The sequence below is a fragment of the Malania oleifera genome, chromosome 2, assembly GCF_029873635.1.
Source record: "Malania oleifera isolate guangnan ecotype guangnan chromosome 2, ASM2987363v1, whole genome shotgun sequence".
NCBI classification, from domain to species: domain Eukaryota; kingdom Viridiplantae; phylum Streptophyta; class Magnoliopsida; order Santalales; family Ximeniaceae; genus Malania; species Malania oleifera.
The window spans coordinates 111,964,143-111,991,895 of record NC_080418.1 but is presented as its reverse complement, the minus strand read 5'-3'; the positions used below and the strand labels follow the sequence as shown (position 1 = coordinate 111,991,895).

General features: G+C 34.7%; 1 protein-coding gene across 1 annotated transcript; it reads right to left on the bottom strand.

Annotated features, from left to right (window-relative positions):
- On the bottom strand, window positions 1-22,869 carry LOC131148840 (cellulose synthase-like protein B4). Its single transcript, XM_058098777.1, has 9 exons — window positions 22,541-22,869; window positions 22,059-22,386; window positions 21,111-21,236; window positions 19,424-19,540; window positions 18,291-18,482; window positions 17,300-17,438; window positions 17,018-17,205; window positions 15,916-16,266; window positions 1-813 (listed from the first exon to the last, which is right to left on the bottom strand). The coding sequence occupies exons 1-9, from the start codon at window positions 22,798-22,800 to the stop codon at window positions 247-249; spliced, it is 2,268 nt and encodes a 755-aa protein (XP_057954760.1). The 5' UTR covers window positions 22,801-22,869; the 3' UTR covers window positions 1-246.
- Window positions 22,870-27,753: the final 4,884 nt, after the last annotated feature.

The window sequence follows — 27,753 nt, the reverse complement described above, 5'->3', positions numbered from 1 at the left end:
TGATTTCAATATGAAAATAAAATACAGAGACCTTCTCAAAATACAATTCTCTCCACTCACTAGTTATTCACCCTCTTTACACCACATTACATTACAAATACACACACATCTATATATAGCAAAGGATGAACGGTAGATGAAGATTATAATCAACAATGGTGGCTGGAGTTGGCGAGACTGCTGCCGACTCCAGCGCAAATTCAACAGAGGTGGGCTGCCGGCCATCTCTTCTACAACCAGTCAAGTTTAAGTTTCAACAAACTTCATCCTTGAGCTCCATAAACATAATTGCACAAAAAAGAATGCCAAAGCAGTTGATTTGCATATAGTAGATGTAGGAATCCCATTTTTCCCTTTTCTGAACAACCCTTCTCCAAAAGGCCAAAAGCATAGTACCGCCCATACGCCGCATGCGATATCCGCCAACCCAACCCCGTTCCCACCCTGGCTTGATGGCTGCAGCCCTAACAATAGCGCAACCACAGCAGACATGTACACTAAAAAAATAGTTGAGGCCACCACAAACATTGGAGACTCATCGAAAGTGAAGCCACCTGCATCGGCAATGGCATCAACCTGGTTATCAAGAGAAGGGCGGCTCTTTGGGGTTACTTCAAACACAATCTCAGAGAATCCTAGTATCTTGGGGATGACACTTAAGAATCCAAACAACCATGCCGTCGTTGATGTTATTCTTGCTATTTGTTGGTTGTTCCACCATACATGGATTGATATGCCGGTTAAATGGTATTCCCAGAGAGTGTACATGTTGTAAGTTAAAAAGAGAGCGACAGGTATAAGTTGGGCCAATCCCTGTGATTGAATGAATAGAATGTCAATTGCCTTTTTCATAGTAAGAAAAAAATGTGAATTGCTATAAATAGTAATAGAATGTTAAGGTGTCACGATTTAGCATTTTTGCAATGGGCTCATCTAGTGCATTAGATTTTTGTTGCATGAATAGATCTAGCTTCAAACTCTCATTGATGTAAGGAAAATCTTCTTTAAAATAAATAATAATAACAACAACAACAACAACAATAATAATAATAATAATAATAATAATAATAATAATAATAATAATAATAATAATAATTGTGTATTCTATTGTAAAACACCTTATTTATAAACATGATTCCTTGGGAATATTATATACTTTGACTCTTAGCCTACAATGTAGTAAATGTCATGACGTTGTGGGATCGAGGTGCCCCGGGGAGGTGAGGGGAATAAAAAATAAGTGTGATTTAAAAAAAAAATGGAGTTTGGAGTCGCCATTAGCCTATTTTTTCTTGGTGCGGTTAGAACACCTGATTACTACTCAATTAAGAATAGTATTAGTCTGCGTATACCAGAATTGGGATCGAGGGTTCGGATATGCAAGAAGAAGGTATTCGCACCCCATACACACCCGTTCTACGAACGATACCTAATTAACTAAGAACTATCGCCAAATTGAATTTTAATAACCTTTTAATTTACTCATTTTTAAATTAACAAATATACCCAATTTATAGAATATAATCAAAGCAAGATGTGATCTATGAATGTCTAATAAGACCCCCAAAAAATGGATCTCACTAGAAAACCCCCCTCAGAGCTTTCTAACCTTTTTTTTTTTTTTTTCAAAATATAATTCCAGGATTTTTCAAAGGTTTCTTTTTATCATTGTTTTTCATATAATAATAATAATAATAAACTAAAATGCTAAAATATCACAATATATAATAATAAAGATAAACTAAAATACCACAATAACAATAAAAATCATTTTTTTATAAACATGATGATAATAATAATAATAATAATAATAATAATAATAATAATAATAATAATAATAATAATAATAAAGATAAATAAAAATAAATTAAAATATTAAAATACCACAATACATAATAATAAAGATGAACGTAATAATATGAGAAGATCTAAAATACTAAAATAGGTAAAGATAACTAAAATACCATAATGCATAATAATAATAATAATAATAATAATAATAATAATAATAATAATAATAATAATAATAGACTAAAATACTAAAATACCACAATACATAATAATCATAATAATAATATAAACATAATAATAAACTAAATTAATAAAATATAATAATAATAATAATAATAATAATAATAATAATAATAAACTAAATATAACATTTAGACAAGAAGAAGCATAGTGGGATACAAAAAAAAAAAAAACAAAAATAGGAAACCATAGCATGAATAAAAAAATACAAGCATTAAATCATTTAATTGACGTGATTATAAGCCCAACATAAGAAGAACATTAGAATGACGTGAAACACTACCGTATGTTCGTATATTTTAATCCATGAATCCATGTCCTCTTAGCAATTCTTTCTTCTCATATTCTCTAGATTCTCCTTAGCTACTTCTTGTCAACCTCCACCCAACTATGTACTTATAGTGAGTGTAGTCACCTTTGAGTTGGATTTGGCTAAGCAGGCTTAGACCTCCTTAATACAGATATGGGGTGGTCATTCGCCCTTTCCTCAAAACTCTTTTGTAGCGTACTCCCTATCTAGTTGTTCTAACAACTTTGTCACTTCCATTAAGCCACGTACAATAATGATGACAAGTTTAGGTTAGTAAAAACAAAACAACTTTGTCATTTCCCAAGACATGTATAGTAATGATGACAATTTTCAATTAGTAAACACAATGTATGAAAAAGCCAGTAAATTGTATTGACGCTCACCCTTACAACATGGCACATAGATTGGCTTATCATGGTTTTACTACCCATTTCATCCATATGCTTAGTATCCTTTTCCTGAGTAGAGCATGCTTAATTAATGAGGTTGGCTTTGATTCCCTTCTTACTCAAAAGGATGGAGCTATTCATTATTCTCATAGAGTGATATGAAATTAGATTATATGATGAAGGGTACTTGTAAACAATGAACTAGTTGTCGCTCTGAATTATACTTTATATTTCTCATAGATGAACTAGACAAGGGAGTACGCTACAAAAGAGTTTGAGGAAAGGGTGAAGGACCACCCTTTCCTCAAACTCTTTTTGTAGCGTACAACCCAACATTAATAATGAAATTTTTTAGGAATCAACCATTTATTGATAAAATTCAGCTATCGATTGCAAAAACGTGGAGTTTGACGAAAATTTCAACGATCAATGTTATGGATGATTATCATGTGTTAATTCAAATGAAAAACGAACGTGACTTTCTGCATGGTTGGGCAATGGAAGATAGAACTATGGAAGGCAATTCTTTTCAACTGTTCAAGTGGACGAAGGATTTTGATACCAAAAAAGAATCTCCATTAGCTCCTCAATGGATTTTCTTACCAGGGTTACCAATGCATCTTTACCGAACGGATTTTCTCCAAATAATAGCAACTCGTTTTGGTCGTTATCTTGGAACTGATAATGCAACAATCAACCGGACGAGAGCATCGGGGGCATGTATTCGCATGGAAGTTGACCTAACAATGGAGCTGGTAAAGAGATTTCCTCTTATTTTATCTCTGAAACAATGTATTTTGCAAGAAGCCAAATATGAAAATGTGGATTTTTTCTGCTCTAAATGTTGCAAGCAAGGACATACCTCGATTGTTTTTAGGGTGGGAGAGAATTGAAGGGAGGATGAAAAATATAAAGAAAAAAAGATATGGAAACCAAAGACTAATGACAGTGTAATAGAAATCGATATCGATGAGAATAAAGGGGCTAAGAAGGTGGTGCAAGAAGTAGAACCCAGTAATGTGCATATGACGAAACAGATTAATGATAGGGGCCCTGAAATAGCGGAAAATCCTGTGGTTCAAGGAAAAGAGGATCAGGCAAGGCAAAACTCTGATATACTGCAGAGAGGAATAGAAAATAATGGGAATGAAGGTTCAACAGAGAGGAATGAAGGGGAGTGTGAAGAAGTTGGGTGTGCTGATGATCCTTGAGTTTCAAATGATGAACCTATATCTAAAGAGGAAGTGGATCAAGTGGATAGTTTTAAACTGACTGAAGATGGGGACCAAGGTTTACGTCAGGAGGGATTGGCTCGAGGTTATTCATCCGAGAGGGAGGAAGGTGAAATATTAGTTTTAAAGGGGTAAAGAAAAAATGTATGAGTCTGAAACAGGGCAGGGATGGATTTCCATAAAAAAATTTGTGAAGAAATCTCAGAGGGTTCTCATCAGACCGCATAAATTAAATTTATGACAAATACAATTCTTTTCTGGAATATTAAGGGGTTAGGCATGTCTAGAGGCAAGTTAAAGAAGCTAATTAAAAAGTTTAATGTTGGGTTGTCGCTATTTTAGAACCGTTCGTGGCTAAGGAGTGGATGGTAATGTTAGGTAATTTTATGAATTATAACCATTTTATATCTAATGAAAATCAGGGCGATAAAATGTGGTTGTTTTGGAGGGATATAAATGCCTTTGAGGTGATTTCAATCACGACTCAGCAGATTTTCTGGTGGTTTTTTAAGGACAAACAAAGAATTTCAGTGAGTTTTGTCTATATCAAATGTTCTTATGTTGAAAGAAGAAAGTTATGGAGGCAACTGGAGGAGTGCCAATCAGATTTTTCTTGGTTGGTCATGGGTGATTTTAATGTTATTCGAATGGAGACTGGAAGAATTGGTGGAAATCCAAGACCACTGTTACCTATGATGGAGTTTAATGAATGCTTACATCATTGTGGTCTTTTTGATTTGTCAAACACAGGCTCATGAATGTCATGGTGCAATGGCCATGAAGGGGTGGCTCGTAGTTGGGCTAAGCTTGATCGTGTTCTTATTAATAATGGTTTTTCCAACCTATATGGTTCGGCTCAATTCAAATATCTAAATCAGAAATCCTCATATTATAGCCCTATAGTGATGTATACAAATACGTCTGTCTCTCGGTATGGCCCAACCCTATTTCAGTTCTTAAATATGTGGAGCTCACATGATATGTTTTTGTCATGTGTTAAAGATGCCTGGATTAGGAATGACTCGGCCTTAGGTCTTTTGAAACTTTCTATTCACCTTAAGAGAACTAAAGTTGCATTACGTGCATGCAATAAAAATGTCTTTGGGAGAGTGAGAGAAAATTTAAAAGCTCTTGAGGAAAGGACGGAATATCTAGAAAATCAACTGTAAGCAGGTTTTTTTGAGGACGTCGAAGCTGATTACTTGACTACTAAGTTGGAGATTCAGGTGCGGGAGAATAGAGAAGCATCTCGCCTAGGAAAAATTGCAAAAAAAAAAAAAAAAAAAGGTTGATTGAGGGGGATCAAGACTCTAAATTCTTCCATTTAGTTATCAATCAGAAGCGGTATAAGAGTTCCATAAATCATATGGTTCTAAATGATGGGAGGATATTGCAGGGTGCGAAAGCAATTCATAATGAAGCAGCTGTTTTTTTTTTCCAGAATGTTCTTTTAGAGTTTTCAGCGGTTGAACCATGCGATCTCTCCGAGTTAATTCAAAGGCAAATTTCAGATGTTGATAATAATTTCCTCTACTCCGAACTAACAGAAGAAGAAGTTAAGAGAGTGGTGTTTTCTATCCCCAAAGAAAGTAGTCCAGGATAGGATGGATTTGGCTCTGAATTCTATAAATCCTGCTGGGACATTGTAAAAAAAGATCTCTTAGATGTGGAAATGGATTTTTTTCAGGGCACTACTCTTTCCAAGTTTTCTTTCCAAGATTATTGTTTTTAAACTAACCGAGGTTATTGATAAGTTGGTCTCGCATGAACAAGGCGCTTTTATTCTTGGGTGTAGTATTTTTGAAAATATTATACTTACTCAAGAAATGGTTCAGTCTTTGCATAAAAAAATAGCTGGTGGCAATGTGATGGTAAAACTCGATATGGTTAAGGCTTATGATAGAGTGAAATGGAAATTTCTTCTAGAGGTTCTTAAGGCTTTTGGTTTCTCTGAGAGGTTTTGCAAACTCATAAAAAATTGTGTGGAGTCTCCATGGTTTTCTATTTTGATGAACGGAACCCCTTTAAAGGGGTTTTTCAATCTACAAGAGGCTTGCAGCAAGTGGATCCACTTTTTCCTTATTTATTCATCATAATGAAGGAGGTTTTGACAAGGTCGCTTAGGAAAAACTATGAGACTGGTCGGATTGGTCAATTTAATCATCCAATTGGGGCCCCATTGGTTTCGCATTTGTTATATGCAGATGATACTCTTATTTTTTTGAATGGTGAGAAGATGTCTATTAAAAGTTTAGTTTATGCTCAGAAAATGTATGAGAAGTGGTTAGGTCAAAAAATCAGTAAGACAGAGTCAACGTTATTCCTTTTGAAATACATCACTCCTACTCAAAAGCGTGGTTTATTGAAAATCACGAGTTTCATGGAAGGTAAATTTCCAATTACATATTTAGGTGCACCTTTGGTGTTTGAAAAATTGTCTTTGAGGATAGTGGAGCCTCTTGTGGAGAAGATTAGAAAAAAAAAATTTCGGGTGGAAATCTAAGTTGCTCTCACAAGGTGGAAGATTGATTTTATTAAGATATGTGTTGTCTAGCATGTCTAGTCATTTGATGTCTGTTATTAAGGTTTTGCACATCACATATTCTTGCATTAATTCTCTTCTTTCTAATTTTTTATGGGGAGAGGTGAAAGATAAAAGAAAGATTCATTGGCGCTCTTGGGGTAAAATTTGTAAACCTACCTCGGAAGGGGGTCTGGGCCTGAGAGATCTTAAAGAAGTTCAGAAATCTCTTATCATGAAATTTGCCTTCAGATTGCTCACCTTTAACAATCTGTGGGCAGGTTTTTTCAGGGCTAAATATTGCAGAAATGATCATTTATTAATAAGAAAGGGGAGAGCAAATGATTCTCAGTTTTGGAAATCAATTATGACCACCATTCCATAAGTTATGGATAATATTAAAATTTTGGTGAGAGGTGGAAACTCTTCTTTTTGGTTCGATAGGTGGCTGTCATCAGACCCGTTATCTATGAGCACTGAGGATATTTTGAACAAGAAACTATGTATTAAGGATTGCTGACTAAATAATAATTGGAACTCTGATTTAGTACTAGAATTGGTTGGTGTCGATAAAACAAGGGAAATTTTGCACCAGGTACCGGTGGGTAAAAGTGTGCAGGATATTTTTATATGGAAGCCTGCCCCTGACGGTAAATTTTCTACAAAAACAGCTTGGGAGGCAGTAAGGAGCAAAAGTGATAATTTTGTGTGGAATGACTGGTTTTGGCATCCTTTATTGCCCAGAAGAATCTCAATGTGTTTATGGAGAGCCTGGTTTAAATGCTTGCCTATAGATGATAGAATTCAGGCCAAAGGAATATCGATAGTTTCGGTTTGTGATTGCTGCGTTCAAAGAAGTCAGGAAAACATTAATCATATTATTTCTTTAGGTGAGGTGACTTTAGAGGTTTGGCGTTGGGCTAGTGTTGTATTGGGGATTCCTTTCCAACGATTCCTTCCCTGGAAAAATAAAATGGTAAATTGGATCCACTATGCTCAAAAATCGTCTATTAAAGGTTTTTTAATCTGGCTGATTCCGTGTTTGATTACATGGTGCTTCTAGAATCGAAGATGTAAAGCGAGAATGGAAGGAGTTTATCAAAGTGCAGATCAAGTATGTAGAAGTGTTCGATTCTGGGTTAGTTTTACTGCTGAGAGTACTAATTTTTTAAAAAATTGAAGAAGTCGGACATTAAGATTTTGAATGAGTTTCAAATTAAGCATCAGGGAGTTTGCGACAGGCCTGAAAAAATTATTTCTTGGGTTAAACCTCCAGTAGCGTGGATAAAACTTAATTGTGATGGGAGTTGTAGGGGTAATTCGGGTACTTCAGGAGATAGAGGAATTATTCGGGATTGTCATGACATGGTAAAAGCGATTTTTTCAAGTTATTTTGGCAATGGTACGAATAATAGTGCGGAATTAAAAGTAATCAGGGAAAAAATTTGTTTGTGCAAACGTTTGCATTATTTTAATGTGATTATTGAAAGTGGTTTGTGAATTTTAGTTGATTGGCTTCGAAAAGGTAGATGTATTTTGTGGTATCTTTGGAAATTTTTGGAGGAGCTCATGGTAGAGCTTGAAGGAGTGAACATCATGATGATGCATCAATATAGGGAAGGCAATAGTGCTGTTGATTTTCTTGCTAAAGAAGGAGAAATGAGAAACAATGTAATGTACGAAGAACAACACATTTTACCCCATTATTTGAAAGGTATTCTTCAGATGGATAGGTGAGGTCTCATTTCTGTTCGTCATTAGTTCAAATCTAGAGTTTCTTTTGGTGTGTTTTGTTTTGATTTTGATTGTGTCTATGTGTTTATCTTCTGTGTTAGTTATGTTTAGTTTTGTTGTCCTAGTTTGGTTGGTTGCTAGTTTTGGGAGGGTTTTTCTGTACTCTCCCTTTTGTTTTATCTTGTAACTACGGTATTGCTCTGCCAAAAGTGAGGGTATATTAATAAATAAATGGAGGTACCGCCCTCTTTAAAAAATAAAAAAGGTTAGGCATTCATTCTTTTTCTTTGGAATGGCCAAGGGTAAGGTGTCATGAATACATCCTTTCTGCTCATAATCACCATGCAAGTCTTCTATTTCAAGTTCTTCGCTCCTTCAGTGGAGTCTCTGAGAATCATGGATTAAATGTACCCTTGTTCACATAGAAAACAACTCAAAACAACACTTTCTTAAGAGATTTAAGCCTTAGAAAGTACAAAAGCAAAAAATTCAAGCCTTAAATCTCACTAAGTGGAGTTGGTTATATGAATCAGTTTTTGCTAATTTATGCAATGATGGACCATTTCTTTTGACATATTTAGGGCTATTAAATCCCTACTCACTATCTCATTCTAAGTTATTTTAGATCTACCTCTACCCTTTCTACTGTCCGCCACAATAACTAACTGACTTTTCCTTACTAGTGCACTATGTGGCATATGTTGAAAGTTCCCAAACTATCTAAGTCATCCCTTCTTTATCTTATCTTCAATATGGGTTACACTTAACTTACTGCGAATATGTTCATTCTTCAATTTATCTTTCAGTGTTATATCACTCATTCATCTAAGCATTCACATCTTGACGACTTTTACTTTTGGGATATTCTGTTTCTTTGTCACCAAACATTTTGATCCATATAGAATAGTTGGTCTTATAGCCATCCTATAAATATTCTACGTTCACAAAGTACACTTGAAACACTTCTCCATTTTACCCAATCTGTTTTAATTCCAAGCATTACATCATTTTCAATTTTTCCTTCAACTTGCATAATAAATTAAAGGTATCAAAATCTACAAGTGCTATTTATTTTTTCATCATCGAGTTTAACTTTGTTTCCAATATTCTCCCTACCATTACTAAAATTACATTTCATATATTTTGTATTATTTTTACTTATTCTAAGGCCTATAGATTCTAAAGTTTCTCTCCATAATTCTAACTTAAACTCTACTCCGCCCCTAGTTTTATCAATCAATTCAATATCAATTGTGAACAACATATACCATGGAACTTCATTTTGAATGTTCTTAGTAAGTTGATTCATCACCAAAGCTAAAAGATAAAGGCTCAAAGCAGATCCTTGTTATACACTTATAGTGATTGGAAATTCTCTCGTTTCTCCATCTATTTTCCTTACACTAGTCATTACTCTATTGTACATATCCTTAATGACATCAATATTCTTACTACATATATATTTTCTAAAACCCACCATAGAAGGAACTTCCCTAGGTACCCTATCATATGCTTTCTCTAAATCAATAAATACCATATGCAAGTCATTCTTTTCCCTAAATTTTTCCATTAATATTCTTAAAAGATATATAACCTCTATAGTAGATCTCCCAGACATAAAACAAATTTGATTTTCTAAGACCTTCATTTAGTCTTAATCTTTGTTTAACTACCTTTTCCCACAGTTTCATTATATGACTCGTAAGTTTAATTCCACGATAGTTATTACAATTTTGAGTATCTCCTTTAGTTTTGTATATAAGTATTAAAGTGTTTTTTCTCCATTCATATAGTATTTTCTTAGTTTTTATAATTGTGTTAAATTAATTTGTTAACCACATAATTCCGTTGTCACCTAAGCATTTCCAAACTTCAATTAGGATGTTCTCTAGTATCGTAACTGATTACGCGTCTAAATTGCATAATTATGTGTTTAAAATCATGCAATAAAGATTATATTTTTTTATTGAACGCCTAATTATGTTCAATCTTTTAACATTGTGTTCAAATTATAATAATTAATTTTTATTTAATAATTTACAGACTTTTTGTATTTTACTATTGTAAGATAATTTTTGGATGCTAAAGTTAAAATTCAAGTACACTGGGCTTGCCATGCGGAGAATACTCAAGAAGGTATAGACTTGAGGGCAAGCTCGGCTTCAACCGTGGGCTTGTGGGCTGTGCATGAAGCTGGCCACGGCTGTGAGGTGGGTGAGCAGAATTGAAAACAAAAGAAGAACGGTACATGTTGGAACCCAATTGAAATGAAAAAAGAAAAAAAGTGGGCTGGGCCTTGATGTGACCCCACCATGTAAGAGGAGCCCGTGTGTGTGTTTGCTGGGTTAGTAGGCGCTGGCAGCAGGTGGCTTTTTAGGGAGGCAAATAACAAAGGGGACGAAAAGAAAAGCGTGTAGGGCTTCTTGGGGTTTGGACTTCTTAAAGTCTTTTTGGCCAGCGCCCCCTCCTTTGTCTCAATCCCGTCTCCCTCACCTTCTCTCCCTTTTCTTTCCTTCCCTTCTCTCTCAGTTATCGTCCCTTCCCTGCCTCTCTTCTCTTTTATTTTTTTCAGCACTTCTCTATCTCTCCCTTTCGGTTTCCTCTCTATCTATTTCTCTTTTCTTTTCCTCTCTCTGTCAGCCCTCTCTGTCTCTTCCTTTTTCTGTCTTCTCTCCCTCTCAACTCTGCTGCTTCTCGGACTGCTGTGCTGTGTGCTGCGTGGGAGCAACCCGAGAGGTTGCTGTGTGCTGCTGTTGTTGGAAGCGAACCCGAGAACCCAAGAGCAAGGCCTTCTTCCCTGTTGCTGCTGCTGCTGCCAGTTCCTGCAACCCACACGGCCAGCTGCTCTCTCTCTCTTTTCTCTTTCTCTTATGCACTTAAATATTTGGTTAAGTTATTTGCATGGTTAATTTTAATTTTGTTTAATTTAAAGTAACTTAAGTATTTATTGGGTTATTATTATTAAAGTCAATTTGTGTTCTTATTTCAAGACATTGTTGGAATTTAATACTTGATTGAGTTATTATCTTCATTTAAAGTTAAGGTTGGGATTAAGCTTTTGTTTAGGTCAATTAGTGTGCTAAGTATTTTTCGTTGTTGAAGAACTCTTTTATTCGATAAATTTTTGATTAAGTTTTCTCTCTTTTCCTTGTTTTTAATTAGTTGTCTTATTTTATATTTTGAATATTCTGTTGGAATTTCTTTTCTTTACTGGTTTAAGCTTAGTAATGTTTTGTTGAGTGTATTTATTGTTTAAGTTAGTTTGTATTCATCTAGTTGAGTCATTGTTGAGTCACAGTTTACTTTCTTTTTGTTTATTCATAGCATTGTGTTGAGTCGGCTTATTATTCTTACGTTATAGTTGAGATTTAAGTTTATTTTGTCCTTATTTAAATCTGATTAGTGAGGTTCTTACTTTTGGTTTACTATTTGAAGTGTTTAATTAGTGAGTTGTTTGGTTGGTTTATATGTGTTAGTATCATTGTTTAGGCTTCGCGTCATTTCAATTTCATAAAAAATTCTCACAAATCCTACAAAATTGAATTTGAATCATGTTCAGTAAAATTTGTTTTCTTATTTTCCTTTTTTTTTTTTTTTTAAATTTTAACACAAGTTTGGAATTAATTTGCATTCCCTAATGAGACGATCTGGCTCTTAGGCTAATTATTACACGACTATACTCTTATACCTGGGATAGCTTCTGAATTACTCATTTTCAGAGTGAGTCAATAACTTTTCCATTTTTCATTTTTTTTAGTGGAAACTTAACTTCATTAACTCTAATTTTGTAAAATAAATCTCATATTTTTAGTTTTTTCCTTACTTTTCAATTCTAAGTTTAAGCCTTCTATTTGATTATCATTAAACAACATACTAAAGTAACTTCGCCATCTATCTTTTATGTCTTTATCCTTAACCAATACAATGCCATCCTCACTTTTTGTACATTTTACATTTTCTAAATCCTTATTCTTTTTTTTCTTTAACTTTAGCAAGTTTAAATAGATCCATTTCCTCTTCATTTGTATCTAATCTATCATACAAACTATTATATGATCTATGTTTAGCTTCACTAATTGCATTTTTTGCATCTTTTCTCGCATCTTTATACTTTTCAAAATTATCCATATTTCTACATTTTTGCTATGTTTTATAACAAATTCTTTTTGTCTTTACAGTTTTTTGGACATCTTTATCTCACCACCAACTTTCTTTGTTAGTCAAAAATCTTCTCTTTGATTCACCTAAAATCTCTTTTGTTATCTTTTTAATAAAACTAGCTAGCCTACTCTAAAGAGTATTTGTATCCATCCCATCCTCTATAATCAAATCCTCATCTTTGATCATTTTATATTTAAATTTTATTATATTTTCTCTCTTTAGGTTCTACCATCTAGTTCTCTTACACTGATTTATTTTATCTTTTTTTTCCCCATTTTTTAGTATATATATATCTAACACTAAAACTCTATGTTATGGGGTTAGACTTTCACTTGAAAATAACTTTACAATCCTTGCATAATAAACAATCTACCCTCCTAGTTAAAAAAAAAAAAATCTATTTGACTTCTAGTTTGTCGACTTTTAAAGGCTATTAAGTATTCTTCTCTATTCTTAAAGCAAGAATTCATCGTAATAAAATTATGACATGGCGAAGTCTAATATCATCTCTCCAGACTCATTTTTTTTCTCTATATCCATATCCTCTATGTATCCTCTAATAACCTTTATTATCCCTTCTTCCTTCAAATCTCCTATTATGAATTTTTTTTAGTTCCTAGTATAATACTATCCAAATCTTCCCAAAATTATCTCTTTTAATTTTTTGCTAAGCTTACTTGAGGAGCACAAGCTCTAATAATATTTTTTATCTCTTTCCCTAATACCATATTGATTTTAATAATTCTATCCCCTACTTTGTTTACATCAACTACACTATCTTTTTTTTTTTTTTTTTTTATCTACATTAATGCCAACTTTATTCTTATGTTTTTATTTTCTAGTGCAACAAAGTTTAAATCCTAATTTATCAATTTCTCTAACTTTTTTCCCCACCCACTTAATTTCTTGAAGGCAAATTATATTTTTTTTTTTCTAATCACTGTGTCCACAATTTTTATGTTTTTACCAAGAACTATTCCTATATTCCAAGTTGTTAATCTAATCCTAATTTCCTAAACTAACTTCTATACATGCCCATGTCCATAATGGTGTAGGAACCCTCGTATATTTAACATCATACCTGAACGGCGCGTCACTTCGGCGTGATGACCTAGCCTTAGAAGGTAAAGCAAAAAAACACACAATTAAGAATTTAAAGCGTATTTAGTCATATGGGTGAGGAAGATTAGTTGCACAAAGGTGTTTGTCTATATCAAGAAAGGCTTCATAGGTGGCTTTTTCAAGAGGCTAGAGCTAAGAAAGTGGATAGGTGGCGTCTTGTTTCCGTTCATCGTTAATTCAATTCTAGAGTTTTATTTGATATATTTTGATTTGATTTTGATTGTATTTATGTTTTTATCTTCTTTGTTAGTTATGTTTAGTTTTGTTGTCCTAATTTGATTCGTTGCTGATATTGTTTTTTTTTGGAGGATTTTTCTATAATCCACCTTTTGCTTATCTTGTAATCACGGTATTCCTCTACCAAAAGTAAGGATATATTAATAAATAAATAGAGGTGCCGCCCTCTTTTAGTGAAAAAAAAAAAAAAAAAAAGTGGGCTTGGTTCACGCTCCTTAGGAAAAACATACCTTTTTTTAACTTTTGTGGAGTTGAGGGTTGTGTTTAAGATACTTATGATTTTTTTGTGCAAAAGTAGTAGCCACCTAATCCAAATGGTTGTTTATGTGAAGCAATATAGCTCATAATGTGTTAAATTTAATAAAAAGACTAGTTATAACACCAAGGCAATCAAACCCCAAGGATTTGTTAACTATTAGGGGCTAGTTGCTTAGGACCTTTGTTATAGTGACAAAATGCAATCACTACAAAAGAGGAGAAATGGAAGCTTTAAGCCTACCTAAGAAAAATTCTCACAAAGACTTTCTGCTTGAATAGAGATCCAAGTGATTTAAAGGAGAATAAATACGGAGAGAAGTTAAAAGGGGCGCAGTAAACCTTGCTAATGCTATCAAATTTGACTAAGGATATAGTATAGTAATAATCTTTTGGTGAAGAGGTTTATAATAGATATCTTCTGCAAAAATATTCCCTAACTTCTATTACAAGGCCACTAACCTAAGAACCAAAATCATCAACCTAAAATATGCTAAAAATTTAGTTTATACAACTTTTGGGTTGTGGATGGCTAAAAAACACTCGGAGGCATTAGCTTATTGCTAGCAATGAACTTAGTCAAATAACTCTTATGTAGAATGTCACTATGCATTACAAATGAGGCAAAACAAAAAACAATATTCAGATCAACTTTCTTTAGAATCATCTATACAATGGATCATGAACAAGGGAAGAACCTCAATGGTCAAAGAAAGGAGAAGGAAACCCAAAGAGAAAGTGTACCTAAATAGTGAGAAAGAAACTTAATCAAAATGAAAGATGATGGAACAACCACGAACTGCTCCAAATTCTCTAACTATTTCATATGATAATGAAGTTTTAAGAGTTCAAAAAGGGAAAATGTGATAATTGTATTGAAGATCATGCTTATATAAGGGCAAGGGTTATAGATGGTTGGGAGGAATGTTGTATCAACGTCCAAGATTCGTTTGCATAGTACAATCGACTAGATATAGAAACATAGACCATGTGCTTGAAACCTCCATGGGATGTGGCAGAGAATCAAAATATTCCAATTCTCGTCTTGTCAAAATAATTCAACCTATGTCATGAATATTTTTTTCTATTGAAATGTTTAATAAAGAGATGGAAAAATCGAGATCAACTCTACCAACTAATTCAAAGGGCATAAGAATTTTTTTCTACGCACAAAGAGTCATGGTTCCAAGGTCACCCTACCTATTGCCCATAAAAACTCTAAGTCAAATCAGATATCTAGCTCAAGAAAAACTTAAATAATCCAAGAGAACATATGAAGAAATGCCAACTAGACCCCGCTTATAGAAGGCATTAACAAAAACTAGACACTAATTACACCATTCAAATGTGGTAATAACACATTTAATCTAAGTTATTTACACCATTCCACATTTACGATTAAACGATTCCAAGTCATATAAATATGAGAAAACTGCTTAGTATCAACAACGCATGAGATGCTCCAAATTAATCTTATCATATATACTCTTGTATTTGCCTTTCAACAACCTTGACATTGAAGAGAATGTTAGATCAACCTCAAATCAATTTTGTTTTATAGATTTTCGATCTCTGAAGGCTAGTTGTCCTCTAGTATAAGCTTCTCGAGTTATGAAAGATAGCAAAAAATAAGTGGGTGATTATTATTCAATAAATGTATGTAAATAGAAAAATGGTTATATTGATATTCTTAGATTGACTCAAGAATAAAATTTAAAAAAAAAATAAAATAAATAATAATAATAATAATAATAATAATAATAATAATAATAACTGAAACTGAAAAATTGGAACAAAATGTAAAATAATTCAGTTTTGAATAAAGTGGGGCGATCGTGATTGGAGTCCCGGGATTATAAAAAATATAAAAGGCACATGAAAAAGCAGGTCATTCTAAAATTGGAAGAGTTGTAGAGTGCTCACCTTGGGCAAGAAGTGGGTGTTGGTGATGATACAATACGCCGGGAGGAGAGTATAACATAGCTCGGGGATGGACCTCAGGCCCCATATTTGGAGCCAAATATAGCCCACGCACTGCCGGAATTGGAGCTTCCCAGTGAGAGTAGCAACAAGGGGATTGTTCCTGCTGAGTAGGATTTCAAGTAGCCCCATTGCCCATCTCTTCTGTTGGATCATTGCAGTTAGCCCGCCCGATGGTGCTGACCCGAGAAACGCTCGCGGGTCTGGGTCATAGTACAGGGATCTCCATCCCCTTGCATGGATCATCAGTCCCGTCAGGATGTCTTCGGTCGTTGATCCATATAACAGGCCAATCTGATACCAATAAAACGGAAGAGTCGCTTCAAAAAAGTATCATTCAAACGGCATGTTTACTTTCTTTTTATTAAATGATAAATTTATTTTAAATTTTATAGTATATGTCCCTTTATTTTATTCAGCTCAAGTGGGAAGGACGACTTATGAATTTGGTGACCTTAAGGTCATGAATTCGATTCCCCCTTAAAGCATTACGTTGGTGAATTATCAGGAGTACATCAATGCGCAACCGGCTTTTATCTCCTGGGTTTGGTGCCGCACTATAGTATCTAAAGCGACCAAATGATGGCTGAAATCCTATGGTTATAAAAAATATTTGTCCCTTATTTTATAATGTTCCCTAATTGAAAATAAAAATAAAAATAAAGAGCAAAAGTACCCACCTCCCCTAAATTTGACAAAAAGATAGAAAAATCTTATGAGATTTCAAAATTTTGAGGAACATCTCCTTAAAATACTTGTCTTTTTATAAAATATAAGGAAAATTTGTTTTTTTTGACAAATCTCAGAAGAGGTCTCTATAATTTTTAAAATTTCGAAGAAAGTTCATGAAAATTTTAAAATTTTTTTAAAAAATATTATCTTTTTGTCAAATATTAATGTCTTTTATCCAAAAATAAAAGTTTCATTTCAATACATAAAAAATAACACATGCAATGCTAATAACAATTAGCATATCGACATTCTGAAGTGTAAATTATTTTGGTGGGTGTGTGCATTTGGGGGGTGGTGGAAGTTGGTCACTTACGTTTGTACCCCAGCTTGTTCCATACTCATAACGACAACTAGCGACTTCGTAAGCTGCGGCAATTGAACTAGTAAAATGATTTCTGTGATTCAGCTTCTCTTCCTGCTCTAATAAAATCTCAGCTGCCGATTCAACGAATTCGGTAGATTTTCCAAACATTTTTTGCAGTTTCTGAGCAGTCAAATGATCTGTCCAGGAAATGGAAATTAATTAACAGCAACAAAATGATTTGAACCCATATTTAGCAATCGCAAAAGTAGAATTTATGCGTGAGTGTCATACCAGCGCGAGCAGTAGTCAGATTTCTTTCTCTGATTTCCTTGTCATCTGGGCACGCTCCATAAATGATTTTCCGTCTATGAAAGCATCCTGTGCCCGCATAAAAAGGTCCTTGCATTCCCGCTATTCCTCGCCCCATAAACTAATAACAATGCATGAAGAACAACATTGTTATGTCCAATAAACTAATAACAATTCATGATGGCTCAGTTGGGCCAGCTCAAATGGTTTGGACGATTTATAACTTTGATGACCCTAAGATCATGAGTTTGATTTCCTCTTGAGGCATTATATTGATATGTTAGAATCATAGAGAAACCAAATAATTAGAAAAAGAAAAGGCCTACATTGAAAACACTAGGGTTCTACAAGAGATAAATATGACTTATATAGCTTACAAGAATAATAGAAAAAATGACTATTCTACCTTAATATAATAGAAATAATTATTATCACTAACATCGCCTCCTCAAACTCACGATACGGCAGCAAGAAACATCGAGAGTTTGTCAACCAAAAAATGAAAACACTGGACAGTGTGAGACTTTCTAAAGAAGTCAATAACCTGCATGGAGGAGGGAACAATGGGCAAAGTAATAGTCTTTTGCTGAAGGTGTTGTGTGGTGACATGATAAGTGAATTACTAGGGATGCGTCAATGGATTGGTAATTTTCAACCTCCTGAATTTGGTGTCGCACCATAGTGTCCAAAGTGATACGATGGTGACTGAATTTCCTAGATTATTAATATGTGTGTGTATATATATATATATATATATATATATATATATATATATATTAATAATTTAGTTGATGACATGTAAACCTCCGCTATGAATGAATGCACTTAAAAATAAGTTCAATCGCACAAAGAATCTAATGTCCACATGTCTGTTGTCATTTAAACTTTTTTATATTTAAAAAAGTCATTAACATATTTTTCTTGATATGATGCAAGAGACAGAAATTAACTGCATTTAATTTCACATACTTACTTGATATAGAACTTGAAGTGACCCAGGTGCCTCATAGATTTGAGGAGACTGGACAAATGCGCCTTCACTTTCATCATGAGAACCAAGTAACAAACACATTGCATGAAGCACAATTTGTGGATTGTTGACATGCATATCACAGTCAACATTCAATATGAACGGAGCATTTGTCATTACTCCGGAAACTCTAACCTGTTATCAATGATAACAACAGTAGTAATAAGAATAATAATGGTAAAAGAAATCAACCTTCTCTAGGTTTTGTCTGAAAATAATGAAGTAGCATATCATGAGATTTCAAAAAATTTGACAAACTCCTTCTAAGATTTGTTGAAAATAAGGATTCCCTTATTGTTTGAAAAATTTCATGAGCTTCTTTTGACATTTAATTTTGGGACAGTTATGTCTAGAGATGTTCAAAAATATTTGAAAACAAATCCAATTCAAGAATCGATCTGAACCAAATGAAACTTACATTTTTTAATTAGTAGATAGTTACTCAAACCAAAAGATATATGTATTATTTACAATATGCATAAGTTATATTATATAATATGCCTTAAAGTTACAAATATATAATAATATATATAATATGTCTTAAAGTTACAAAATGGCATGCATAAATATATTTTGGATGATTAATTAATATAGATAAAGTATAATTAATACACATAGTAAGTTAAAAATCAAGTAAAACATTTCATTTTTCTTTATAAAAAAAATTATAGTGATATGAAAATTGATTTGGATCAGATAACCGAATTGAATCGTCGTTTAACTAGACCAATGCCAAATCAAAAGATTTGGTTCAATTTCTAGAGATTCGGCTCAAATAATCAAACCATGAACACCCCTTCCTGTATCCCTCACAAAACTTATTTTGTAAATATAAGAACATGCTTAATATCTTTTCATCAAATTTTTGAAAATGTTCATAAAATTTTAAAAATGTCAGAAGGAAATTTATATTATTTAGTCAAATCCCATACGACATATGTATGTGTAATTTTTAAAATCTTAAAAGAATTCCACATTTTTTTGTACCAAATCTAAAAGAAAATCGACATAGATCTTTTGCTTTTAATAATAATAATAATAATAAGAATCATAGGCTGCATTAGCTCATAGGTCACCAAAGCATTCATTGCGCCAGCTTTGTAATGATGTGGATGCTCTGGATGCTTCTCCCTTGACATATAAATTAGATGTGGTAATCCATCAGAGATCCTCTCCTTATTCTCCCATATAACCTACAACAACATAATCCAAGCAATTTAGTCCTCAATTTGTCTGCTTCTGCAAAAGCTCTGTCAATTTGTTTAGTGATCTCAATGTTTATCTCAATATTTAAAGAACAGAGAACTTTTTTTAATTTTTTTATTTGAAAGATAGTTTAGAGAATTTGGTAAGCACTAAGCAGCAGCAATTATTTGCCTTCGACTAACCCCACATAGGCTGCACTAATCCCACTTGGCCATTATTATATACAATAATTGTATCATTGGTTGAATTTCATACTATTTTCAGGCTTCCAAATATTCTTGAAAATAAAATTGTACTTGGAAATATTCAAGTTTCCCTTAACACATGATGACCAACAAGTTTGGTGACAAATTAGAAATAGAGTTCGTGAATTTAATGCGATTAAAATGTTTATTTTTTTCTTATAATGTGCCACAATAATTTATATTTTTATTTTGAATATCATATATATTTTAATTTATTTTATAGTGACAAGAAAAATAGAACAATTAAGCAAGCTCAAATTAATATTTATGAAGAGAAAATTGAAGTACTATAAAATATCTTAAATATTAGGAGAAGAAAATTCAAATTTTACATTGATAGTTTTAAAGACTTTACGAGTAACGATAGGGTCTTTGTAAGTGAAAGAGGACTATTGTTGTCATCAGTCCCAGATCTATTCCAACTTGTATCAAGGAATAAAATAATTAAACATATTCAAATTACTATTTACTCAACCAATTGTTTTGAGAGTTAAAATATCTTAAATTTTAGTGAAAATTTAAAATTTATGTATTAAATATTTTCAAAAACATCACGGTTAGGGATAGTATTGTCAAAAGAGATAGAACATCATATGTATAATTTCAAAAACTTCATTGGGTTAGAATTTTCAAAAGAGATAGAGCATTACAAGCATCTTTTTGCTGAAAAGAAGTAATAAAAAAATCATGATTTGCTCACCTCTTTATCATGTTAGTGTATGGATCAGATGGCCACCCCAGTCTACTTAATTATTTTTTTTTTCTAGGCCCTACATCTTTTACTGTATGATCACGAAACTTGTTTCAAAGACATGTGCATGCACATTGATTGCAAATTGATGTGTTATAATGTATAAATTAATCAATTCTCAATCAATTAATATTGTTTTTGTAATAATACTTTATTATTATTGTCAACTTAAAATCTCAATGGGAGCATAATTTACCTTTTATAATAAATTTTTAAAAATTAAATGCTTAAATATATTAGTATGCACAAGCTAGATAATCATAACACTAAAAATATTCTCAGATTATTAAAGAAATTTGAATTCTTTACAGGCCATTTCAATATTTAAAGTTTATAAAATATATTATGGAGGTTTCAAATTTAAAACATAAAAGGGATGGGATGAGATGGGACATGGGGTATAGAATGGAGTAGAGATGAAATATCACCGAATGTATAGTCCTAACCTTATAAATGTTGAATGAACAATAAAAACACAGAAACGCACATATTCTCTTACTATATATATATATTAAATCTACCTAAAGTTTGATTTAGAAATAATGAGCTATAAATACCTACCTTGACTATGGTGGAATGATTTTTGGGATCTATATTTGAAAAAACATCGAACTCGCCTGAAAAATCACGCAACATGTGCTTTTGCACTGCATTCTCGATTTTTTGAATAAGCTTTTCATATTCATCCTGTAATAAGATGAAGACAATCATACATAATTATATATACAATTATGCTGCATATATGTATGCATTTAAAAATATATGCAATGCTATTTATCAATGATGTGTCACCATAACACCCACATAGTCCATAAAGAATGGAGAAAAGCCGAAAGACGCAAGCATCTCTTCCCTTCTTTCTGGTTCTATTAAGTGGTCTTAGGTCTTCTCAATCTCAAAAGTTAGTTTATGGGGTGAGACTTTCCTTTATACTTAATAACTGACCACCAGCCCCTTCCACAACCGATGTGGGATAACCCCAACAATCTCCCCCTCACACATCGGGTTCCAAATAGGTTACACCATGTACCCAACATCTCGGGGAGAATGTTGAACCTGACTCTGATGCCAGTGTTGGACAGTTTAGGACCTTCTCAACCCCAAAAGTTAACTCATGGGATAAAGTTTTCCCTCACACTTAATAACTTACCACTGGCCGCTCCCACAATCGATGAAGGATAATCCCAACAGGTTCCACGTGGTCTATGATGTCCATAAGCCTGTTTGTAATTATAGGCGTGAAATTCAAAATTTAACATTAAAAATTTAGTAAACCCAGTCAGGTTAACTCAAGTGGTTAAGGCGACTTGTAACTTTGCTGACTCAAAGTTTACGGGTTCGATTCCTCCTTGAAAATTTATCCCCATGAATTATCAGAATACCGTTAATGGGCGGGTGACTTTCACTCTCAAAGTTTGGTGTCGCATCATAGTGTCGCAAGTGGTGAAATGGTGACTAGATTCCTAGGATTATTTAAAAAAAAAAAAAAAAGCATTAAAAATTAAGTACCTTCATGATTGTCCAATCTTGTTTGAGCTGTAGTAAAGTCTCACTCCAAATGGGCTCACTGCCAGAGAAGTACCTGAAGGGGGCTCTAACAAGAATGCCATATTTCTTGCAGAAGGGAATCCATAACTTAGCGAACTTCAATGCTTCCGTAAGGGCATAAAATGTAATAGCTGAACCCCCATCGTCCGACACATAGCAAGCTAGCTTATCAGCCGGATAATCAACTGCCATCAACGACAGCACTGTGTTTATAGTGATGATTGGCGACTCTAATACAGGATCTGCTGTAGTAACAAACATGTCCACTGCTGGAAGCTCGATTTCCTTGCTGGGAAAAAGAAACATAATTTACTAAATTTATATATATATATATATATATATATATATGTATGTATATATAAACACACACACACACACACACAGTAATATTACTTTCCCAATCCTTTCAAAGTTAAAACTGGAGATTTCTGTGTACAATATACCGGTGGTGTAAGAGTCGTTGTGGATAAGTTTTGTAGTCAACTTGGTTCCCTTTGATGGTGATGATGAGAAGCCAGTTGAAGGTGAACCATAGCTCGCACAGGAAGGCGAGTAACCAAGTGAGGCCATGGCTGTCGAGTGAGAATAGACGATAGGAGAGGAGAGAGAGGAGAAGGAAGAGGATGATGAAATCCAAGGATCTGAGTAAGGAGTTTTTATGAGCGACCTTTTCATAGAGTGTGAGAGAGATAGGGTCCGTCATCGAAACAGACGCACAGCAGAGAAAAGTTCAGGAAAATAGCTATGGGTAAGAAGTACTGCGTTTAGTGGTGGCGGAGAGTTGGGGCTACGTGCGTATATATATATATACATACATACATATGGTGGTGGATTGCCAGGAAGAATTTTTAAAAATTACAACACCAAGCGGCTGACTTTTCAAAAGTTGGTACGAGACACATGCCCATTTATTTCGTGAAAAGTTATAAAATAGACTTTCCAAAAGTTGACTCTCAAATTGATTCACTTATCCAACATTAGAAATAAGGTACTGAAATAGCTGAGAACTAAAAATTTTTGGAAATAATATTATTTCTTAGTTATCCATTTTTTTTAACAAACTTTAAATAACAAAATTAATTTTCTTATTTATTTTTGGATTTCTAAGTGATTGTGACAGTATTAATTAATTTCTAACTTTCCACGATCTATAAAACATTGAAGATGACACAATATTTTCATATTATTTAAGTTATTCTTTTAAAAATGAAAAAAATAAAATAGCTTTGGAATCTTAGTGACCCAGTATGTGCCGCCAGGATTGCCGTCTTGGTTCATTGTGAAGTCTTACAATGCCATGACCTGACCTCACCTTTGTATTTATAATTTATGGACATGTTGTCTCCCATTCACATCCCACCATTTTAATGAAATTGCACTTGTTCCGTAATTGAATTAAACGATTAGCTGCAACTACACATGGTGTCTGTTATGGGCATATGGCAAGGCAATGACTTGAACGTTTCAAATTCTTCTTATTCTGGTCCTCAATAGGTGGCATTTACAAAAGTGATACCAAATTTGATAAATTATACACAAAACCTCGATATTAATCTAGCAATAATTAAAAATAAATAAATTTATAAAGTGTAAGGGTTCAAAACAGGACATAACTTAAATAAAAACAAAAAAAAAAATTAAAACAATGAAATCTTTCAACCAAGTAGGGAAAAAAAATCAAACTCTTGTGTTGGGGAGATGAGAAAATGTAGAAAAATAAATTTTAAAAAACACATGCAAATCTATAGATTGGACATAACCTACCACTTGGCCATTGTTGATCTAAATAGAGATGGGCACCGTCAGTTCCGACACGTCCAGCGCAAAAAACATCTAAACCAACAGTAAAGTCTGCTAAAACTAGTGGATGATGGTGAGTTATGCTTAACCTATAGGTTTGCATAGTTAATTGTCACGAGCTAAGCTTGTTCAGAACATTATGCTTGCCTGTGACCGCTTATCTTGTGTACTTAGGATAGGTTTCCATTATGTAAATACTAGTGTAGGGTTATTTTCTGCTAATAGAGTCCTTGTAAGCCAAATAAGGCAGTATGACTCCTCGGTCACTTTGATGTTTCCTAGTGTCAGGATGATAATTACATAAAAACCTCTTTAGGGGAGGGTGAGTGTTCATCAGTCATTGTAAAACTCACTAGCAATTGTCAACGTGCTTAGCCTACTTGCCTCCCTCGCTAAGTACACCATGTCAATGGAGGATTTGTTAATGAATTACGTTTGCTTCAATGTTTACTGCTTGCTTGCCACGAATTTCATGAATTGATTACTGTTTTCGTTGCTATCTGAATGAATGTTAATGAAAGTGCTTCGTGGATGAATGTTGGTAAACAATAGGCAGGCTAGTTAAACAAGAGTGCTTTAACTAGCGTCGCACGACCCTTGACAACGGTGTGAAAATAGTCAGACCGTGACACTTGGTATCAGAGCCAAGTTGGTGACACTTGGTGAGAGCTCAAGGTTGAGTTGCTACGTGAATTCAATTACCTTCGTTATTGGATTTGGGAAGCTTTGGTAAGTGACCATGGCACCAAACAATGCTGAAAGAATCAGTGCACTGGAAGCACAGGTTGAAGAGACAACCAACAATATGGCAAACGAGATGGCCCAACTACGGGGACTTGTTGATGAAGTGATGGGATCACTACAGCATCAAGCAAGTTTGACAAGTGAAATATCAGAGGACTTTCACTACACTGTGGAAACTTTGCAGGCCTGGATGGCAGATCTGGATGCAAAGATAAATGTGATGGTTCTTGCTATGGGGAACTCCAACACTTCGGGAGTTAGCAAGACCAAGGTGCCAGAACCCAGGACGTATGGGGGTGCCCAAGATGTCAAGGAGTTAGAGAACTTCTTGTTTGATATGGAGCAGTACTTTTGTGTTGTTAGGATGGCCTCAGAATAGGAAAAGGTGGATACTGCGACCATGTACTTAATTGGTGATGCCAAACTATGGTGGCGTACCTAGTACAGAGAAATTGAAAATGGAAGCTGTGTAATTGATAGTTGGGCAGACTTGACGAGAGAGCTCAAGGCCCAATTCTTCCTGAGAATGTTGAGTATAATGTAAGGAGAAAACTGAGAGATCTCAAGAATACGGGGTCGATCAACGAATATGTGAAACAATTTTCTGCTTTAATGTTGGATATTCGGGATATGTCGGAGAAGGACAAGTTGTTCTATTTTCTTGAGGGGATGAAACCGTGGGCAAGAACTGAACTTCATAGGCAAAGGGTTTAAGACTTGTCAACTGCACAAGCGGCTGCAGAACGCTTGACTGACTACGCTAGTGATGATATCGCTTCGTCCAAACGGTTTAGCGGAGAAGGAAACAGTGGAAAGTCTTTCAAGAATAGAAAACCCAAGAGTGGGGGAACCGACTCTAAATCATCAACCTCAAAGGAAGTTTCATCGTCTCAAGGGTTCAACACACCCAATGGAAAGGGGAAGAGTAAAATTTCGTGCTACTTGTGTAGTAGGCCTCATAGAGTTTTTGAATGCCCTCACAAAGCATCACTTAATGCTTTACAGGCTTCTAATGCAGAGCAGGCAGTGGAAGACGGTGTGGAAGAGGATGATACCCCGAGGGTGGGTTCAGTGCAACTGGTGAGCACATTGGAAAAGCAGGAAGAAACACCAAAAGTTACACGAGCAAAAAGGTTAATGTTTGTGGACTTGAGGATAAATGGGAAGAGTACTCGCGCTATGGTGGATACGGGGGCTACTCATAATTTTGTCTCACAATTGGAAGCATGGAGACTCAACTTATCCTTAGAGAAGGATACAAGACGCATGAAAGCAGTTAACTCTTTAGCCTAGCCTACTCTGAGAGTAGCCAAGTAAGTGACTGTAAAGCTTGTACAGTGGGAAGGTCATGCGAATTTCACAGCGGTGCCATTGGATGACTTTCCAGTCATTAGGAATGGAGTTTCTAAGGGGGACGAGGGCAATGCTGACGCCTTCAGCTGGTTCCCTGTGTCTGATGGGAGATCACTGGTGCATAGTGCAAGTCGTTGCAACGAAAGGAGACGACGGGAAGTCCCTTTTAGCCATACAACTTAATGATGGATTGGGTTAGGGTGAGCAGACATGTCTAACCACGGTGGTGGTAGACAAAGAAGTAGGTCAAGAGTTAGAGCCTACGACCATCCAAGCGGTGTTGGATGAGGATAATGAGGTGCTACCGGATAAGCTGCCTCACAATTTGCCTTCACAACGAACTATGGAGGATGAGATCAAGTTGTTATCAGGAGTGAAACCACCTGCTAAAGGGCCATGTCAGATTGCACCTCGAGAGATAATAGAGTTAGGGAAGCAACTTGATGCATTGGAAGCGAGATGTGTTCGCCCTTCCAAAACACCGTTGGGAGCATTGGTGTTGTTTCAGAAGAAACATGAAGTGCATCTACGGAAGGTATTCGACAGGATGAGGGGAAACAGTCTAGATGTGAAGAAGGAGAATTTCTCTTTCGCTCAGCGAAGTAACAAATTCCTTGGTCAAGTGGTTGAACAACATTGTATCTGGAGGGGTATGGAGAAGGTAAGGATGATTCAAGAACGAAAGATCCCCATGACAGTGAAGGAGTTGAATTCCTTTCTTGGCCTTACTAAATACTGCAGGAAGTTTGTTGAGGGGTATTCGCGGAGAATGACTCCAATGACAGGACTACTGCGAAGGTATTATTGGCCGCACACGTGGGATGAAGTGGTTGATTATACCAAAACTTGTCTTACTTCCCAACAAGACAAAGGGGAGCGGAAGAAGTATGGTACTTTCATGGCCGCACCAAAGTATTGTTTGGCAGAGGAGACGACACAATTGTTCCTTGTGACTATTGTGAAACATTGGGGTGTTCCCCAAGTTATTATTTGTGACCAAGATTTAATGTTCACTAACAACTTCTTGACAGGATTTTTCAGGATATTTAGGTCACATCTTGACATCTCTTCGAGTTATCACCAATAGATAGACAAATAGATGAAGAGATTCAGAGAGCTACTAGATGAGTACTTGTGTTATTGTGTCAACGACAACCAGAAGAATGGCGTGCAACTACTTGATGTGGCTCCATTCTATGGCAACGCCCAAAGGCGCTCAACAACCAACAAGAGCCCTTTTGAGCTTGTTATAGGCCAGTTACCACTGTTACCTCACACAGTGGACAAGCCGTACAGATAAAAGAGTCCCAGGGCGTACATCTTCACCAGTGAAGGGAGACAAAATGCAGAGTTTACCCAAGCCTATCTGGAGAAAGCTTCTGAGCAGATGAAGAAGTGGGCAGATAAGGGGAGAAGACCATAGTTTCATGTCAGTTGCCTTAAGCCGTTCAACACCAACGTCAATGACCTGAGCAGAAGTCAGTTCAATAGAGCAGAGTTAAAGATAGTGCAACCCGACAGACATGACGTTGAAGAGATCCTTGCGGACAGAAAGTTCATATCCTCAAAGAAGAAGCGGCAGAAGTTCCTATTAAAGTGGAAATGCCTTGATGACAAAGAAATTAGTTGAATTTCTGCGGAAGATATTCAACCATTCGTGGACAAATTTGAAGTGTACCTACGGCCAAAAGTCTGAGGACTTTGACCACATAAGTGGGGGAGAATGTCACGAGCTAAGCTTGTTCAGGGCATTATGCTT

What these genes read in the sequence shown, in the direction of transcription:
- LOC131148840 (XM_058098777.1), bottom strand. Translation starts at nt 22,800, where the DNA reads ATGACGGACCCTATCTCTCTCACACTCTATGAAAAGGTCGCTCATAAA. An exon ending in CACTTCAAGTTCTATATCAA is followed by an intron (nt 17,439 to 18,290) that starts GTAAGTATGTGA and finishes CATTGTTATTAG; the next exon opens with TTTATGGGGCGAGGAATAGC. An exon ending in GAACAAGCTGGGGTACAAAC is followed by an intron (nt 16,267 to 17,017) that starts GTAAGTGACCAA and finishes TATTGGTATCAG; the next exon opens with ATTGGCCTGTTATATGGATC.